The following is a 20355-nucleotide window of genomic DNA, read 5'->3' as shown; positions in this document are numbered from 1 at the left end:
GGGTTGGAGTGGCTGGTTAGCTACTATAGTTCATCCAGCAACAACTACGCCCCAGCAATTAAGGATCGATTTACTGCGTCCAAAGACACTTCAACCAACATCTTCTCTTTGGAGATGACAAGGCTGAAGACCGAAGACACCGCCATCTATTACTGTGCAAGACACCACAGCGAGAGGAACCAGGGATGGACCCGAACAAGAACAGCTCGAGAGGGAATTCAGCAACTTTCATCATAACCTGAAGGTCAGTATCTGTTTTAAATATAATGCTAACGACAGTGATCAGAAGCAAAACACAAACTGCTTCTGACAAACCCAACTTAGTGAAAATTAAACATTAAACCAAGAAAACGCACAGACATAATGGGCTGAGCTTTTCACTCTGTTTATATTTACTGTTAACAGTTTCAGCAATTACACACCTGGATATAATGCTCGTTTTAATATTTCTGATACTTGGAGGAGATGTTTTTAGATTGTGTTTTGTAAACTGTTGCATTAAGTGTAAATTACATCACGAATAATGGTCTATTTGAAGTGAATATTGAGCGGCAGTACTGAACAGAAAGTAAGTGCAGTTTTTGTGCGAGTGTCTGTCACTGTGATACAGCAGTGGGTCACAGTGCTGAGCACAGCGACATCCTCATACAAAAACCTCATGGAAAGAGATCGCTCAAATTGGTGATCAGCACCACAGCAGGATTTTCAAAGTAAAAGAGGCTTCAATGAAATAATGCGCAGAAGCAATATTAGTTTGTGAAAAGGTATAAAAATCTTCCCGTAAAATCTGTGTTGAACGATATGCTAAATCTACACAGAGAGTTTAAAAGCATTCCGATACCCTTTATAAATATAATGACCAGGACAAGCTGAAATATCTCACTCATTCGCTCGTGGATGAGGCAGAATCAGATTTTTGAGACAGCAGTGAAATTAAACAGTTAGCAGTCGGGCACAGTATTTGTCATGCTGTGTCTCACTGTGATAACTGGATGGCACAGCAGTTACTGTCAATACAAAAACCCCTCAGCACTAATTGACCGAGACTGGGGCAGTGCTCTGTTTTCCAATCCAGCATTATTTACAGTGCTGTATTATTTATGTCCCAGCACTACACAAATAGCGAGAAATAATATGGAAAATTTATGATAACTATTTGATTATCAGTTGGTGTTTTCAATAACTTGATCATGTGATCCTCTATGAAATATAAAACATTAAGGTTATTTATGTAGAGCGAACGGTATCCACCAGTACAATAATAATTTCATGAAAATGCAGTGATTTGCTTTCCCTCTGGCTTGTGAATTTTTAAAATACTGATGGATTTCTGTCTATTTTGTGCAGAGATGGTTATTGTATGACCCAGCCTAGAGAATGTGACACTGTGACGCCATGGACTACTGGGGACAAGGGACCATGGTGACGGTGACTGCAGGTAAGAACCATGCCTTTATTTAGTCAGTGTTTTATTTGAGTTTTTGTTTTATACTTTTTCTCGATTTTATTAATTCATTCGTTCAATGTAATGTGGTTTGGTGGATTCTGTGCTGAAAATCTTTACAATGTTTCATGTGATCCTGCTTAAAATGGGGGTTATAGAATTCTACTGTTAATTGACAAAAGGTGACACTGAGTGATTCAGTCTCTTGTTGTGATTTGTTGTTTATCTGCTGAGGACATTGTGTGGCTGGGTTACTTTAAATGCCTTCCTTTTGTTAAACAGTTCGGCGTTTCTTCAATGTTTAATCTCGGTGACATCTCGTGGCTGCGAGTTGCACCATCCACTGCACAAGTGTTTGAAATCTAACCCAATATTAACAAAATGTGTTAAAGTTTCTACTTTAATGTTGCGAACATGTTCCGCTTAATCACAATCTGGTTTTGTTATCTCATTGTTGTGCTTATTTTAATTATTAGTTGCTTTGGTGATGGTCAGATTGGCTGGATTTTAAATTGAGATTTTCTGCCAATGTGAAATTTGTTTCTGTTGCAACTGTTTGTAGAATTGAGCTGCTTCTGCATGAGCCGGGGTTCAGTCCCTCAGTGCTGCGTGTTTCTGGTGAGGAGGTTGTCTGTCTGGGTGACTTTGAATCAGTAAAATTTGTGAAATGGTTCGGAGATTCTGCATTGTTTACACTCGGTGACACTGAGCTGTTACACACTTTGTGATTGAATACAAACAGTCTGCGGGTTTTAAACTACTTGACGCGTGCCTGCAGACAGAAATCAGGCAGGCTTTATTGTATTTGTATTTTTTTAAATCGTAGCTGATAATTGCAGGTTAAACCAAACCACGGTTTATGCCACTCGTCCAAAACATAGTTTGCCACTGCATTCATAATTTGGGATACATGCCATGTTTAACCTCGGTGGCATCTGACGGCTGCAGCTTTTACCCACCTAATATTTTAATATGTTTGAAATCTGTTTGAAATATGACCCAATATGAATAGAATGTGGTAAAATTTCAATATTAATTTGTTGGACATATTCCACCTCCTCGCAATGCTATTGCTCTTATTCCAAATTTCTGTTTAGTTCAATCATTCATATACTTGGTGACGAGCTGGTTTGCCGGATTGAATATTGAGATTTCCTTGCAATCATATTTTTGATTTTGTTGAATGGATAATTGAGTTGCGTCCCCGTGAAACGGATTCATTCCCTCATTGATGTGTTTTGGTGTGTTTCTGTTGAGGAGGTTCTGTTGTTGGGTCACTAAGAATGTTTAAAATGTGTGAAATGTTTTGGTGTTTCTGCATTGTTTAAACTCGGTGGCACTGAGCGGTTACACGTTTTCTGGTTAAATGCAAATAATCTATGAGTTTGAAAATCCTTGTAGGGAGAAAATAAGCAGGTTGTGAAAGAAATAAAATAAAGGTATTACAGCATTTTTATAAATTTTAACTAACTCTTAGAAATTAAAATAAATCATGTCTTACAACGCTCAATCGGACACTAAGTAGTTGCTGCAAAAACAAACTTCTCATTAACAAGTTTGATAGTAAAATTAATATAAATCAAACTGTTATTAATCGGTAACATAACTACATATTCACAAAAGATTATTTTCTATTAATATCATTTCGCATTAATCGGCTTTAATAGTTCTGCTGTGCTTTGCATACAATTAACATGACCAAAAAGGTTTCTCGGCTGGAAATATTTTGTGATAATTCCAGAAACAATTTCAATGATAACATGCTGTTTCCACAGCAGCGCTCAGTTCAACAAGATACTTTGCATTAATTGTTATATCCCCGATGAAGTTCGCATTCACTTAAATATGAGTTTTGGAGAATAATTGGCAATAAAACGCTATTTGGAAATTTTTGTGCCCGATTATTACATTGTTTCTGTGCAGGCGCAGCATTCCTTCCAAGTAATTTGTAGCTGGATGCAGAGGTAATTAATCACTAATCTCATCTCAAAATTTGTGAAATGGTTTGGTGTTTCTCAATTGTTTCTGTATTGTTTCAACTCGGTGATCCTGAGCGGTTACACTTTTTCTAGCTAAATGAAAAAAACAAACTGCGTTTAAACATCCTTGTCAGGATAAAACAAACTGGTATCGGAAAAAATAAAATAAATATATATTTGAGCATTTTATTCATGTTAACTGATGCTTGCAGATTAAAGTAAATCATGAATTACAATTCTTACTGCGTCACTGTACCTCTGTTAGGGACATTACACTACCCTGGATCGGTTATATCTGATGTGCACATTTTCAGAAAAAAAAATATTTTTTGCCTAGTTTTCGAGATTTGAGATAGACAGGGAGAAATAGTTAAAAGTCGAAGGGAATTTTGAAATGAATATCAGTTTAATTTAAAAGAAGTTATTGATTTTTGTTGTTGTAGTTTGAAAATTGATCAATTAGAATCCCACAGTTTGAATAAATGTGACAGAGTGAACACAGTTTTCTGACAGGTGGAATTCGCTAACACTAAACAATTGTTCATATAATGGTGTTTGAATTGTCGTAAGGTGTCAACAGAAACTGGCTAGAGATTTACAATTTAATATTTGAAATTCAAATAATTAATTTTTTATAATATTATAATATTTTTATATTAGTAATATTTGCTCTGCATTTAATAATAACATCCTGTCTCCCATTACTGCTGAACATAGAATAGAATTATTGGATGAATAAATGACAGAATAGAAGAATTGATTCTATTTGAGCATTATGTTTAATTAGTATTAAATATTATACTGAAGAAAAAGTCTCGACTTATTTTGTGCATCATGTTTCAGTGTTGCAGAGGATTTGAATCAATTGTCCTCATTGTGTTTTTCATTGTTTAATTCAGAACTTCTTAATTTAAACAATATGTTCAGTAATTAAATTATATGGATGGTCCAAATTATTAAATCTAGGAAGCAGCTTCATTGACCTCAAACTGCCAGGCCGTTACAGTATATACAAAGTCAGAAACATGCATTCTTAACACGTTTGCAGGTTATAATAAGGCATTTGGAGTAAAAGTGGAAATGAAAAAACATGACAATGTTATTCGATTGAAGCAAATGAATTACAGATGTCTGAATCTTTCCATTCAGTAATTTGAAGTTTATTGTTTAATATTTAATTGGAACCTAATTACTTCACAATGTTCGAGGCAGGGAAAGTTTTGAATGATTGAAAACTGATTTTATTAGGGAGTACAAATCAGCTAACAGGAAAAGTAACCGGCAATTAACAAAACAAAATATAATATTGGTGCTAATTAATTCAAAACAAAATACCTTGAATAATGCACGGGCGTGCAAAGTATCATCCGTTTCAGAGAATGTTTAATTGTATCGAAAATGAATTCAGAAACAAAACCTTTCTTTTATCAGCTATGCTTAGCTCGATAAGGTGTTTTACCTCGAATATTTTGTTGATTACATTTAATTAAGAAATTAGATCGAATCAGGTAATGATTTTCAATGTAAATGTTTCTTGGTTTATTTAATCCTTACTGTGTCACTGTATCTCTGTCGGGGACATTGAACTGTCCTGAATCTGTTATTTTTGATTCCTAATTTTCAGCGAAATTACATTTTTACATAGTTTTCGAGAAGTGAGACAGGCAGAGAGACATAATTAAAAATCGACAGGAGTTTTGAAATGAATTTCAGTTTTATTTAAAAGAGGTTATTGATTTTCTGTTGTAAATTGATCATTGATCAATTAGAATCAAACAGTTTGAATTAAATTGACAGATTGATCATACCTACCTGCTGGGAAATCGATTGTTGCACCGTTTGTGTCTGTTCTGTTTCTGCGCGCGTGGTCACTGTGTTGGGACCAGGAATCTGCCTGACTGGTTGTAAAACTTCTGGTTCCTTCTGCTGTATTTCAGGGAGTGAAATTTGATTTATTTCTTCAATAAACTTGTATCTGTGAGAAATGTGACAGTTTGACTTGATGTTTGTCTCGGCGTCTCAGAAATGAGATCCCTAAAGCATATTGTGACCATCAGAGAGAGCAGAAACGTCAGATTGTAGAGGGAGGTTTGGATGATTTTTAACCAGTGATGTACCGGCCTTGGGAATGTTCGATGAGCAAATGCAAAGTGAGATTGTGCTCCGTAGTAAAGCAGTCCATGACCTGTTTGGTATGACAGTTGAAGGGTCAAATTCATTTGCATCTTATTTTTAATCTTCTAAACCCATTTTAGAGTCATTTGCTCGGCCAGAAGTTTTAATCATCAATAATTGTTCCTTGAGAAAGTGTTGATATGAAGCATCCTTGAATAACTGCAATCCATATGCTGCAGGCATCCGCCGTGCTGTTAGGTGGAAGTTCCAGGATTTTGACCCAGAAGGAACTGAGGTATTGTTTCAAGTCAGGATGGTGTGTGTCTTGGAGGGGAGCTTGCAGGTGGTAGTCTTCATATGTGGCTGCTGCCCTTATCCTGTTAGGATATAAAGGCAACGGGTTTGGACAGTGTTTACTATGGAGCCTTGGTGAGTTGCTGCAGTGCATCTTGTATATAACACACACTGCTGTCACTGCTTGTTAGTGATGGAGAGAGAGAATAGGGTGAATGAGGGGGCGGATAATCTTGTGGGTGGCTTTGCCCTGGATTGTGTCAAATTTCTTGAGTTTTTACAGGTTTCCCTCATTGAGTAGGGTGAATTATTCAATTGCGACTGATTGCGAAAGATTTAAATGTTTTTCCAACCCTTGGCCCGCGCTCCGTATTGTGCTCACTTGTCACTCCCACTTACTGTGTGAATGGGTGAGTATGTGTGGAGTGAGTGTGTTTTCCAGACTGAATCAGCCAAATAGAGACTTATACACATCACACACTCTCACACACATAAATACTCTCATATTCTCTCACACATGCACACACACACACATACATACTCACACTTACTTTCTCTCTCATACGGTCTCTCTTACACACCCATACACATTCTCTCTCTCACGTTACACATACACTCTCTCAATACAAATACATACATCGTCTCGCTCTCTCCATCAATCTCTCACATCCCCATACACAAAAGCGCTCACATCCCCACACACCCACCCATTCTCTCTTACACACAGACACACACTCTCACATAAGCACAGTCTCACACTCTCGCGCACGCACTCTCACATGGACTCTCTCTCTTCCACTCTCTGTCACACACGCTCAAGCTGTCTCACATTTCTTCACACGCTCTCTCACAATTCCTCTTGCACACGCATCTCTCTCTCTCACACACACACACGCACATATTTCTATTTCTCTTGCGCACACTATCTCACACCTCTACATTCTTGCTCTCACACACTGGCTCTCTCACAAACACTCTCACAAACATAGAACATGCACACACTCTAACACACACTCTTACACACAGACACGGTCTCTCACATAAGCACAGTCTCGCGCACACATTCTCTCTCTCACACACACACATGCACTATCCCTCTCACATTCCCTCTTCCGTACACTCTCACTTCGTCTCACACACATTCCCATGCTCTCACTCATACGGACACTTGCACACGCATTCTCTCACACAGGTACATATTTCTCTCTCTTTCACCCGCTCACTCCCTTACACATTGTCTCACACACGCACAATCTTGCTCTCAAACACTGTCTCTCACAAACACCCTCCCTTTCACACGCACACAATCTCGCACACAGTCTCTCCGTCTCTTACACACGGACACACATGTATATACAATGTATCTCTCTTTAAACACTCCACCTATCACAGACACATGTTCTCTCAACAGTCAATTCACTCACACACACTCACGCATCCACTCTGTCTAAGTTTCACACTTTTTCTCGCTCACACACACTCTCCCCGCCCCTCAACACACACACACACACACACACACACACACACACACACATACACTCAAACACCCCACATTGCTTCTGTCATCCACACACATTGTACACATCTTTCTCACTCACACGCCATCCCATGCACAGTGTCACACACTGATGAACATATTATTTTGCTTTCCAATAGGCACTCCCTCTCACACACACTGTCTTTCACATGAACACAACACTCTCCCTCACACATAACCTCCCTCTCAGGCACACACACTCTCTTTCACAGACATCGTGTATCTCAAATAGACACACTCCCTTTCACATCAACATACACACCATCACACACAGAAGTACTCTTTCACACAGACTCCCCACACACACTCTCCCCGCCCCTCCACACACATACATTTTCAAGAAGAGACACACTCTCACACACAAAGAATAATTCTTCAAACACACATTCTGTCTCACACACACACATTATCTCACACACCCCTTCTCTCACGCACACTCTCCCCTCTTGCACGCACAGCCCACTGTCTCACACACGTGCAAACGCATTCTATCATACACAGGAATCCTCACACACACATTCTCTCTCTCTCTCTCTCTCTCTATCTATCTCTCCCTCTATCTCTCTCTCCCTCTATCGCTCTCTCTCTCTCTCTCACACACACACACTTTCGGTCTCACATACGTCAGAGTGTCTGTCCTTGACACCATAGAGTAGAATCATAGGATGCTACAGTGCAGAAGGAAGCCATTCAGCCCATCGAGTCTGCACCAACAGCAATCCCAGCAAAGCCCTATCCCCATAACCACATGTATTTACCCTAACTAGTCCCCCTGACACTAAGGGGCAATTTTAGCACGGCCAATCCACCGAACCCATACATCGTTGGACTGTGGGAGGAAACAGGAGCACCCTAAGGAAACCCAAACAGACACGGGGGGAACTTGCAAACTCCACACAGACAGTGACCCAAGTCGGGAATCCAACTCTGAGGCAGCAGCGCTAATCACTGTGCCACCGTGCCAACGCACCCCCCCCCCCCCCCCGACGCCCCCCCCGACTCCCCCCTCCCCCACCCCCACCCCGGTAGCATTTGAATGAGGGTGGGATCAAGGGGCCCGAGTAAAACTCAAGTCAATAAGAATCGGCGGGAAATTCTTCTCTGTTTGGAGTCATACTTAGCACAAAGCAACATGGTATTGGTGGTTGGAGGTCAAACATCTAAGTTCAGATTTCACTGCAGGATGTCGGCAGGGGACTGTTCTTGGACCAACAATCTTCTACTGCTTCAACAGTGACATTCCATCCAACATGAGGTCAGAAGTAGGAATTTCCATGTGTTACACCGGACACAAAAACCCAAAAAATAAAAAGGGAATTGGCTGAGACCATGGCCGCCTGGCTCCCAATACTGGTTGATTCCTGTGCGACCCATCCTAGTTTTGCTGTAAGCTTCCCTACAGCTCCCTCAGTCTGACTATTTGTTCACTGGTACGTGTTTCTTGAAGAAAGACACCGACATTAAAGCAGCTGCCTGGTGATTTACACATCCGTGTTACTGAAAGCTGATCAATGTGGAGAATCGGGAAAAGATCGATGGAGAGGAAGAGGTGGAGGTGGCCCACTGACTCTCTCGCCCTCACCCACACTTCCTCACTCACCCTCAATCTCTCATCCTCACTCAAAGAACTTGACTCACTCACCCTCACTTACCCACCTTCCCTCGCTGACACACTCTCACTCATTCATCCCCACTCACAAATCCCAACTCACTCATCCCAACTCACTCATCCCAACTCACTCACTCTTGCTCACTCATCCACCCTCACACACTCAATTTCACACACTCAACCTCACACACTCAACTTCACACACTCAATTTCACGCACTCAACCTCAGAAACTCACTGATCCTCATTCACCCTGAGTCACTCACCCTCACACCCTCACTCACTCAAAATCACTCACACACATTCGCTCTCTCACTCTCACCCATCCTCACTCACTCACCCTCATTCACTCACATTCACACCCTCATTCACTCACCAGCACTCACTCACTCACACTCACTCGCCCTCACACACTCTCATTCACTCACTGTCACTCAGTCACCCACACTCACACGCTATCACTCACTCAACCTCACTCACTAACCCTCAGTCACTCACTCAGAGCCTCAGTCACTCACCAACACTCATAGTCACCTTCGTTCACTCATCCCACTAACCCACCCTCACTCACCCAGTCTCACTCACTCTCACTCACTCAGTCCACTTATCCACCCTCACTTATCCAGTCTCACTCACTCTCACTCACCCTCACTCACCCCACTTACCCACCTTCACTCATCCAGTCTCAATCACTCTCACTCACTCACCGCACTTACCCTCCCTCACTCATCCAGTCTCAATCACTCTCACTCACCCTCACTCACTCTCCCCACTTACCCACCCTCACTCACCCAGACGCACCCCCACACACTCAAGCTCAATTACCCTCTCTCTCTCACGTACGCCACCTGACCCATTCAAACTCACTGAGACTCACGCACCTACATTCACTCACACACCCTCACATATTCACCATCACTCACGTTCACCCACCCTAACTCACAGATCCTCAATCACTCATCCTCAGTCAAACACCTTTACTCACTCACCTTCACTCATCCACCCATCCGCATTCATTCTCCCTCACACACTCTCACACACCACCCTCAATAACACACCCTGACTCACTCACTCTCTCACCCTCACTTACTAAGTCACATTCACTCCTCACCCTCATTCACTCGCTCTCACTCACCCACCTTCACTAACCTTCACGCATCCTCACTCACTCACCCTCATTCATTCTCTCTTACCGACACTCACTCACCCACCTTCACTCACACATTAAGCCACCTTCACTCACCCACCCTCTCTCACACACCATCATTTACTCACGCTCTCTCACCCGCACCCACACTCACTCACTCACCCTCAATCACTCATCCTCACTGAAAGAACTTCACTCACTCACCCTCACTTACCCACCTTCCGTCACTCACACACCATCACTCATCCACTCTCACTCCTTCAATCACTCACCCGCACGCACTCACACTCTCTCACTCACACTCGCTAAACCTGTGTGTGGAGGTCTGCAACGAGAGAGAAGAAAGATCTTAAGCGGCAGTTTGGTGTTCAAATGTGGGAGCTGCCCTGCGAATGTGGAGAGCTGGGGGGAATCCCTGGGGGCTCAGGGCCAAGGACAATGGGAAAGAGCCGGGGAGAACAGGAGGCGTGTTAAAGGGCAGAGAGCCGGGGGGGAAGGGCAGAGAGCCTGGGGAATGGGCCCACAGCCGGGCAACAGGGCTGAGAGCCGGGAAAGGGCAGAGAGTCAGGAGAAAGCGCAGAGAGCCAGAAGAAAGGGCAGAGAGCTAATAGAAAGGGCAGGGAGCCAGGTGAAAGGGCAGAGAATCAGGGAAAGAGGAGAGAGCCAGGATAAAGGGCAGGGAGGCCGGGGAAAGGACAGAGAGCCGAGGAAAAGGACAAGATAGCCCAGAGGAAAGGGCAGAGAGTCAAGGGGAAAGGCAGAGAGTCAGGGGGAAAGGGCAGAGAGCCAGGGGAAAGGGGAAAGTGGATAGGGAGCAGGGACATCGGGCAAAGAGCCGGGGGAAAGGGTAGGGAGCTGAGGGAAAGGGCAGGGAGCCGGGGGAGAGGGGACAGAGCTGGAGGGAAGTGTAGAGAGCCAGGTGAAAGGGGAAAGGAGCCACAGGGAATAGCAGAGAGCCAGGGAAAAGCGCAGAGAGTCGGGGGAAATGGGCAGAGAGTGGGTGATCGACGGGCGGAGTGAGGATGTGCAAAATAGAGCTAGCACCACAACCAGATCATCTGTAATCTCAGTGAATAATGGAGGAGACGTCAGGGCCCGAATGGCCAACTCTTGCTATTAATGTATGACCCTTCAATTAGTCAATGTTGCAATTATTTGAATTTGTAATCACATTTAGAGTTTCCTGGTCATTCAGTAAGTATTCATTCCGAAGGTAGTTTTGAAGCAAAGTCACTAATCTTCATTTTGTGGAGTGAGAGGCTGTGAGTTGGAGAGAGGAAGGGGCATCAGTTCGTTTGAACACAGGCAATAGCCAAAACTACAATGTGGATATGCCGACGCTAGGTTGGGGTGGGCTCAGTAAGGAGTCTGACAACACCAGGTTGAACGCCAACAGGATTATTTGGAATCGTGAGCTTTTGGAGCTCTTTCATCAGGCGAGTGGCTGATATGAATGAAGAGACAACTTCTTCATCACAAAGTCCTGTTGTTTGAGAAATAGGTAGTGCCTGAAGTAATGGAGAAACTCTTTACACTTCTCTGTTAATCCAATGAATGGTATGTCATTACAATGACATCAAAATGTTTTTGTCTTTCCAACCTGATAGAGGTCGAGACAGTGATGTGAGTTTCTACAAAGATGGCGATTCTCAAATGATAGGAGTAACAGAAGCTGAAAGGTGTATGTAGGTCTTAATCGGGAAATATTAAGTTAAGTTCATAATTCTAGACAAATCGTGATGTAGAAACATAGAAAATAGAAGCAGGAGTAGGCCATTCGGCCCTTTGACCCTGCTCTACCATTCACTTTGATCATGGCTCATCAATGTCCTGACCCCGCCGACTACCCATATCCATTGATCCCTTTAGCCGCAAGAGCTATACCTAATATAGAAACATACTTGTATAAATATGTTTGATTAATTAATAAACGCAAGTAATAGTCTAACTTGTTCAATCGACTATTCCTTCCCAGCGACACCGTCTCCGCCCACTCTCTACAGCCTCGTCTCTTCCTGTCAGCAACACAACTCCGCTGGCTCCATCACCTACGGCTGTTTGGCGATGGACTACTCTCCAGATGTCTCCAAACTGACCTGGAAGAAAAATGGGCAGCTGATCGCCACTGGATTTAAGACTTATCCATCAGTGAGAAACGCGAAGGGAACCTATACCCTAAGCAGCCAGTTAACCATCACCCAGTCAGTGGGAGAGTGCAGCAAAATCGACTGTGAGGTTCGACACAGCGACTCAGTCAAGAGCATTGGAATGCAATGTAAGTGTTGTGGAACTTGGGCAAGACAGGAACGCTGTGATTGAACTCTATAAGGCCTTAGTTATAACTGATCTGTAGCATTCTGAAAAATTGAATTATGCAAAATCCAGGTAAGTGTCTACTGACTGAAAAGTTGCTCAGAATCAAAGAACAACAGAAATGATACTGTGCAGAATGAGGTCATTTAGCCCGCCATGTCTGTGCTGGCCAAAAGGGAGAACAAATAAACTAGCCAGACAAGTTAAGCCTATTTTCCAGCCCCAACTCCGTAGCATTGCAGCTTAAAGCACTTGAGATGCAGACCTAGATACCTTTTAAATGACCATGCTCCCTGGTAATTGAGCCCTCCACTTGGGGAATGAATTATTTCTGCCTACGTCCTTTATTTGTTTTGTGAACCACAATTATGTCACGCCTCAGCCTCCTCTTTTCCTAAAGAGAACAAACCCTGCCTGTCCAATCTCGCCTCATGGCTGCAATTTTTAGCCCCTGGCAACATTCTTGTAAACCTCATCTCTCTCCAGAGTCACTTCGTTATTCCTGCATTGTGGTGACCAGAACTGTACAGCAACCTCCAAACTTGGCCAAACGAGGTTTTATACAGCTCCATCATTGTATCACTGTTTTTGCATTCAATATCTCACATAACAGAGGAACTAATCCGATATGCTTTCTTGATCAACTTTTCCAGCTGCCCTACCATCTACAAGGACCTGTGGACGTGCACTCTAAGGTCTTGCATTTCCTCAATCCCTCTTAACATTCCAGTTTATTGTCTTGCTTTGTTTTCCCTCCCCAAATGCATTGTATGGCACTTTTGACGGATGAATTCCATTCGCCATTTCCCTGCCAATTCAACCAAACCATGGATATGATTCCCAAATCGGCAGCTATGGTGCTTAAATAAAAGAACTAATTTTAATTGATGTCAATTAAATCTTCAAGTAACGTCTGAACATTTGTTTGTTGAAGGCCCAATCGTTATCACCCCAACCGTTATCCTCACCGTGAGTTCCAGTGAAGAAATCACAAGCAGAAAATTTGCAACCATCGTCTGTTCAATCATTGATTTCCAGCCAAAGTCAATGACGGTGGAGTGGCTGAAGAATGGGCAACCCATGAATTCAGGAATTGTCACCTCTCCCGCCTGTGAAGTGAATGGGAACTTCTCGGCCAGCAGTCGGTTGACAGTCTCCGCTCAGGAATGGTTCAGCAAAGCGGTCTACACCTGCCAGGTCACTCATCAAGGATTCACTCAGAGTCAGAACATCAGCGGATCTCTGGGTAAGAGACTCAAACCGAGAAAAAAATTATTCCGCTGTTAATCGAAATTAGGGATCTATTAAAGTTAATACAAAGCATAGAACAACTTCTAAGTTATTGTCATGTAGTTTGCTGCATTGGGACAGTGCCCCATTCAGAACTTCATCACAACATCAATTTTTGTTATTCCTTCATGAGATGTGCATTTGTGGCCCATCCCGGAGGCCACTTAAGTGTCAACCACGTTACTGTGGATCTGGAGTCACATGCATGCCAGGCCAGATAAAGACAACAGATTTACTTTTCTAAACGGCATTCGTGAACCAGGTGGGTTTTTACAACAACGGCTTCATGATGATCATTTGACTTTTAATGATAGATTTTTACTAAATTCAAATTTCACCATCTGCAGTGGTGAGATTCGAATCTGTGTCCCCAGAGTCGTGCCCTGGGTTACAAGACCATTGGCAACACCACCATGCCACTGCCTCCCCTTGAAATAGTGTTCCCTTCCATTTTAAAGTAACATAGTAAGCGAGCTGGTCTTGATGTCAGCTTTTTCCTGAGACAGCTGGTAAGATTTGGAGAGAGAGTCGGTGTCGGACTGTTTCACAGGTCACAGCATAGGGGTAAAATATTGGGAAGTGTATCCACCCTACTTATAAACTAACTGCCAGTACTTGGTTCCTGAGTTCAGGAATGCTATATTTGTTGGGGAATACTGCAATGTTGATTCATGAGAATGATACCGCTGCTAAAATACTTGAACAAAAAGAGAATAATTTCACAGAGCAGGCTGGTTTTCCATCCTCCATAGAGGCTGAAAGGTGATAGTTAGTGGTTGATATATCGAAGGCAACTTCGTCTCCTTCAGGCTGAAGACTGCTGTCCTGCTTCTGAAGAGGGAACTAGGGTTGATTTTCATTTTTCATTCACAGATACTCCCCAGTGCCCTGATACCACAGTGACGATACAGCCCCCGCCAATAGAACAGGTCTTATTGGAGGCGACCGTGACCTTAACCTGCATCATTTCTCATGCTCCCTATGGAGTCAATGTGTCCTGGATCCGAGACAGGAAGTATTTGAAATCAGAGATTGCCGAAAAGCCAGGAGCGGATCCTGACAGCGTGGTCAGCAACTTAAACATCTCGACACAAGCCTGGCTGAGTGCGGCTGTGTTTGACTGCGTGGTGAGCCATCAGGATCTGCCGACTCCTTTAAGAAAATCCATCCACAAGGAAACAGGTGAGCTGAGAGATTGAAGCAATAAATGCGTCACTGTGTCTATTTCCAGTGTAAGTGTACTGGTCAATATTCAGTATTCAGTGCATTAATGGTCTCCCCTGAGTGGAAACTCCATTAACTAAAAACTGGGAGTTGTAGATATTTTTACGGGGAAATTTGATGTGTTGATGAATGAAAAGTGAACTGAAGGCGATGTTATTGGGTTTAGATCGAATAACGAGGGAGGAGCCTGATGTGGAGCATGAAAACCAAAAGAAAAGCCGATCAGTTGGGCCGAATAGCCTGATTCTGTGCTGTAAAATTTCTGAAACTTCCCAGTCCAGCCCCCTGAGTTATTTGATAAAATAATTGTGTTCACATCTGCTCCAAACTGGAAGTCAAAAATGGAAACATTGAAAATCGAAACGAAGCACATTTTTCTGATATCTAGCCAGCAGTTTCATTGTCTCCAGAATTCTCCAGTTTATTGACATTTATTGTACATTTTCTGCAGATCCAAATCCGCGGGAACCGTTCGTCTCTGTCCTCCTGCCCTCGGCAGAAGAAGTCTCCGCTCAGAGATTCGTCTCCCTCAGCTGCTTAGTGAGACGTTTCTCCCCTCGAGAGATCTTCGTCAAGTGGACCGTCAACGACAAGCCAGTGAATCCTGGGAACTATAAGAACACCGAGGTGGTCGCGGAGAGCGGGAATAGCTCCTTCTTCATGTACAGCCTGTTATCCATTGCAGCAGAGGAATGGTCCAGCGGCGCTTCTTACTCCTGTGTGGTGGGACATGAAGCCATCCCCTTGAAGATCATCAACAGAACAGTTGACAAATCCAGCGGTAAACCCAGTTTTGTGAACATTTCCCTTGCACTGATGGACACCGTTAATTCATGTCAATGAGAATCACTCGATTACATTAAAAACTTCAATAAAAAGAATAAAATCTTTTTCCTCCAACGATAAATGAAATACCCAATTGCTTAATTGATTGGTTTTCAATTTTACTTCCACTATGTATCTTTGGTTTGAGTCAGGTATTTTCACGTCTCGGGCCCAAGCCTTGTTGAACCAGTGCACCCAGCTCAGATACACCCTGGGTTAGAGACAGAGTAGAGCACATTCATTACAGTATTCTGCAAAATATCTTCACCGACTTTCCTCCCACTGAGGAGAAATCTGACAAATTCAACATTTCTGACAAACAAACACAACATTTAGATCTCGGTGTTCCTGCTTCTCTCGTTGTCCATGCCTTTACCATTGATGTCATATTTAAGCTGCTGCACCACACCCACTGGGAACTGAAGTGAGGGTCACACAGAAACATGGAGCAACAATCCCCCATCAGAGAGAGAGGGAGAGTGAAATTGTTAACATACCAGATTCCTACTCACCCAACAAAGAGAGGGGAGAGCAGTAGCTAACCCATGTACCACCACTTCCTCAATGAAAAGAGGAGGAATGGCATTATTTAATCCACTCACCTCCACCTCGTCAGTGGTTAGAACCATCAGGCACATTGCTTCACCGGGTAGAGAGAGGGAAGTTATGAGCTCACTCCCTCCCTCTTCGCAAGTAACGTGTTTGGAAGGGACCAGCTCTCTACTCGAAGAACCCAGTTGCCAACAGTACAAATTAGCTTCCGGTTTATTTGCTGCAGAGTTTGAAGTATCATTTTCTTAATCAATGTGATGCATATATACTTATGTAACAGAATTTAAAAATGTTTCTGCACTCTTGTTCCTGTTAATCATGTCCTGGCAGTGATTTCCCATAATGCAAATTGAAACAAATGATTGAATCCTCCCCAGTTTTCACTGTTCTGTCCCTGATGCTTCCGAGATGCATCAATGAATGATTTGATTCGTTCTCCTGATATCACCGTGCCACTCACATAAACTACATTCATACAGCAAAACATTGAAAATATGCTCCATTATTCGTATTGTTTGGATCATTTTCAGTTAATGATTGCGGTGAAACTTGGAGCAACAGCTAAAAAATACACACACTGACAATACTCCACAGAACTGTCACAATTATAAATACACACATAAGCGCGCACACACACACTCACACTCACACACATACACACACACACACACACACACACATCGACACAAATGCACAACTACACACACAAATACACATACTCACACATATGCACACAAATGCAGAAAGACACATGTAAATGTACACACACAAACGCATGCACATACCCCCACACACATACATATACAGAAATAGGGACAGGCACATTCAAATACAGGCACAGAAACACACAAATACACAACAGATACACTTTCACACACCATAGGTACACTCAATACTTGCACAGACGAACACACATGCAGAGAAACAAGAATGCACACACAAATGCACTCATGGGCAAAACATGCACAAACAGAAATACACACTTACACAAATACACCCACACAAAAATACACCCATACACAAACACATCCGTACACAAATATACATAGGGACACACCCATTCTCTCTCTCTCACTCGCACACACACACACACAGACGCACACATACACACACACACACATACAAACACATAGACACGCGCTCTTGTACAAACAGACACTAAAACAACAACATACACACACATAATCAAATATGTACAAACCACACATGTACACATGAAACACACAAGTACATACACATACACATACGTGAGTAGGTACAGACCCAAACACAAACACATACATGCATAGACACAATACAGACAGATACACACGCATGCAGACCCACATAAATACACAAGCACATACTTTGACTCAAATAAATACATATATATATTAGCACACGTTCACGCTGATAGGAATATAGATATAAAGACACACAATGTTATACACATTCACAAACATATATGGAAATACATAGAAACAAATCACCAGACTGCATATAGAAGAACAGACAGCAAAACATTTACACACAAACATGTGGACGCAAACATCAACATGCTCATAGAACAGAACATCATAGCACACATTACCACACATCGAAACACAAATATACATAAACGCACCGTTATAAAGAATGGCAACACGTGTATACATACACTGACATGTTAACAGGCGTGCACACAGACACATAGAGAAACAGACGCACACAGAAAGGGAAACAGTAAGTCGTTACCTGATGAAGGGGCAACGCTCCGAAAGCTCGTGCAACCAAATAAACCTGTTGGACTTTAACCGGGTGTTGTGAGACTACTTACTGTGCCGACCCCAGTCCAACGCCGGCAACTCCACAGAAAGGGAAACAAACATTATTAGAGTGACATATAGCACGCATTAAGAGTGGCATTAATATATATTCATAGACTTCACACAATAATAGAGTCATATATACACAATGACAAAAGAATAAAATATGCGCACAGATGCAGACACACAACTACAGAAATCAACAATCACTGGCAAATGAACGCGTACATTAACACTCATAAACACATATTAACTCAGAGCCAAAGATTAATGCAGAGCACGAGATGCTCATGCACACGCACACAAATGCAAAATCTTCAATACAAACGGTAGGCAAATGATGAAAGTAAAATTTAAACGTGATTTTTTAATGGAGATATCCACAGATTTATTATCCCAATGTACAATGAACAGATAAATACGTTGAGAAACTGAATTAAGCTCACGATCTACTAAACATTTCCACCATAAAGAAGCACAGATCGGAAATTACATCCCAACTCTTAAACAACAACATTCACAGTGTTCAGATCAGTAACCATCTGTGAAAACAATCATTGATCAGTGAACGTTCCTCGATATCAGTGATAATATTCTTCAATAAGGGATAGTTCCGAATTGTCAAAAAATCAACTGATTTTCAAGAAAACATCTTCAGTGCTTTCTGACATGGACTGTCCAAGGAATGTCAATAAAGATCAGGTGTGAAAATAGTTACGGAGATCGGTTACTGAGTGTCCTGAGCTTAAGAGTAGGTATACATTGAAAATTAAGTTCAAGAATAAATGAACAGTTTAAAAAGGAGAACGGGGAAAAGAAAAATAACAATAAGATTACCTGGAGAAACAAAGTAATCTAATTTCATATCCTGGTCTCCGTCCCCTAGACTCCACCGACCGCATCTGGATTGAAGACAATGAGGATGATAACAGTAACATCTGGACAACGGCTTCCACATTCATTGTCCTGTTCTTCCTGAGCATTTTCTACAGCACTGCGGTCACTCTGGTGAAGGTGAGATGATTGAATGCACTCACATATCAAACTGACAGAATGGACTTGAAAAATCTCTCAATGTTCCATTAAAAACTCTAACTTTAATATCCCGCATCATAAACAACTGCTTCATTATTGTATCTTTCTTTTACAGATCAAGTGATGGCTTGAATTTTGGATGCTGCAGATTTCCCTCAGCTGATTATTATGATCTCCGTATGACACAAATACAATATCTGCTCTTGGTGACTCTATCAGTCAAATTCTCTCAGTTTATCATTCTGAACCTGTAACTGAGACAATCGTAGACGGTATTTCAGTTTTCAGAGTGAAAAGTACGAGGCATTTTTTGTTATAATGTAATTGTGGTTAACAGTTTCCCCATAGTTTAAATATCATGTATAAATAAGAAACTTTTCTCATTCCTTATCCATATTTGTTAATTCCTCTTTCTATTAAGGTCCTGTTTTCTCTTTCTGGTGTATGTAACAGATGTACAAATATTGACAGATTCCCTGTGCATGTGTTGTGTTCTCAATGTGAAGCTCGATCGTTAAATTCACTTTTCTAACTTTAAAAAATAATGTCGCTGTAAAATATTCTCTGAATTTTTAAAATAAATATTGAATGAAAATTTAACCATCTCTGGTGATCTATTGGTGCCGAATCAGTATTTTCACCGCCAGGGCCCGGGGTTTATAACAATCGATAACTAAGTAGAACATTTTGAATTTGCTCCGTTTATGGGGATAATTGGATCTGAACACAAGGAAAGAGGTGCGTTTTACTGGAATCATAAATTGATATCATGATTGAGTGAATGTGTCTCAGGCGAAAGTGGTCTGAAATGAAGCAATGACTAAAGCGATGATGATCAACTAATTGCAAATCTCTTAAATCAGCTTCACTGGAAGTTTCGTGGTCAGGATTCAGTACGGTGGTTCGAGTTTGATTTCCACCCAAGAACTGAATAACTTTCTATAATTCTTCATTGAATGCAAACACACCTCACAGCATCTGTGAAGGGCGAAGCAAGATTAATCTTCCAGCTGCATGAACTTGCACTAGAGTTGGAAAAGTCAGACATATAACATCAGAAATAAGCTCTGACGAAGAATCACACGGCAAACACACGGCAGACAGTGATCACTGAAAGTAACTGACACATTTCAAATTCTGCCGCTTTCCATTAACATCTTTGAACTTCGTATTGTCCATCTCAGACATTTCCTATGAATCAAATATTA

At 42.0% G+C, this 20355-nt stretch overlaps 1 protein-coding gene and 1 gene segment (V, D, J or C); both read left to right on the top strand.

Annotated features, from left to right (window-relative positions):
* LOC144483022 (uncharacterized) overlaps positions 1 to 20355 on the top strand; it is a 1062789-nt gene that overhangs the window by 260424 nt on the left and 782010 nt on the right. The gene's annotated exons all lie outside the window — the stretch shown is intronic.
* LOC144482969 (Ig heavy chain C region, membrane-bound form-like) lies at positions 611 to 19745 on the top strand. The segment is given in 8 exon segments: positions 611 to 764; positions 1348 to 1438; positions 12100 to 12399; positions 13372 to 13683; positions 14601 to 14909; positions 15403 to 15732; positions 18999 to 19126; positions 19263 to 19745. Coding segments are annotated over 7 exon segments (1431 nt in total).

Source organism: Mustelus asterias, unplaced genomic scaffold (assembly GCF_964213995.1).
Source record: "Mustelus asterias unplaced genomic scaffold, sMusAst1.hap1.1 HAP1_SCAFFOLD_44, whole genome shotgun sequence".
Classification (NCBI taxonomy): Eukaryota; Metazoa; Chordata; class Chondrichthyes; order Carcharhiniformes; family Triakidae; genus Mustelus; species Mustelus asterias.
This window is presented reverse-complemented; position numbering and strand designations above follow the sequence as displayed.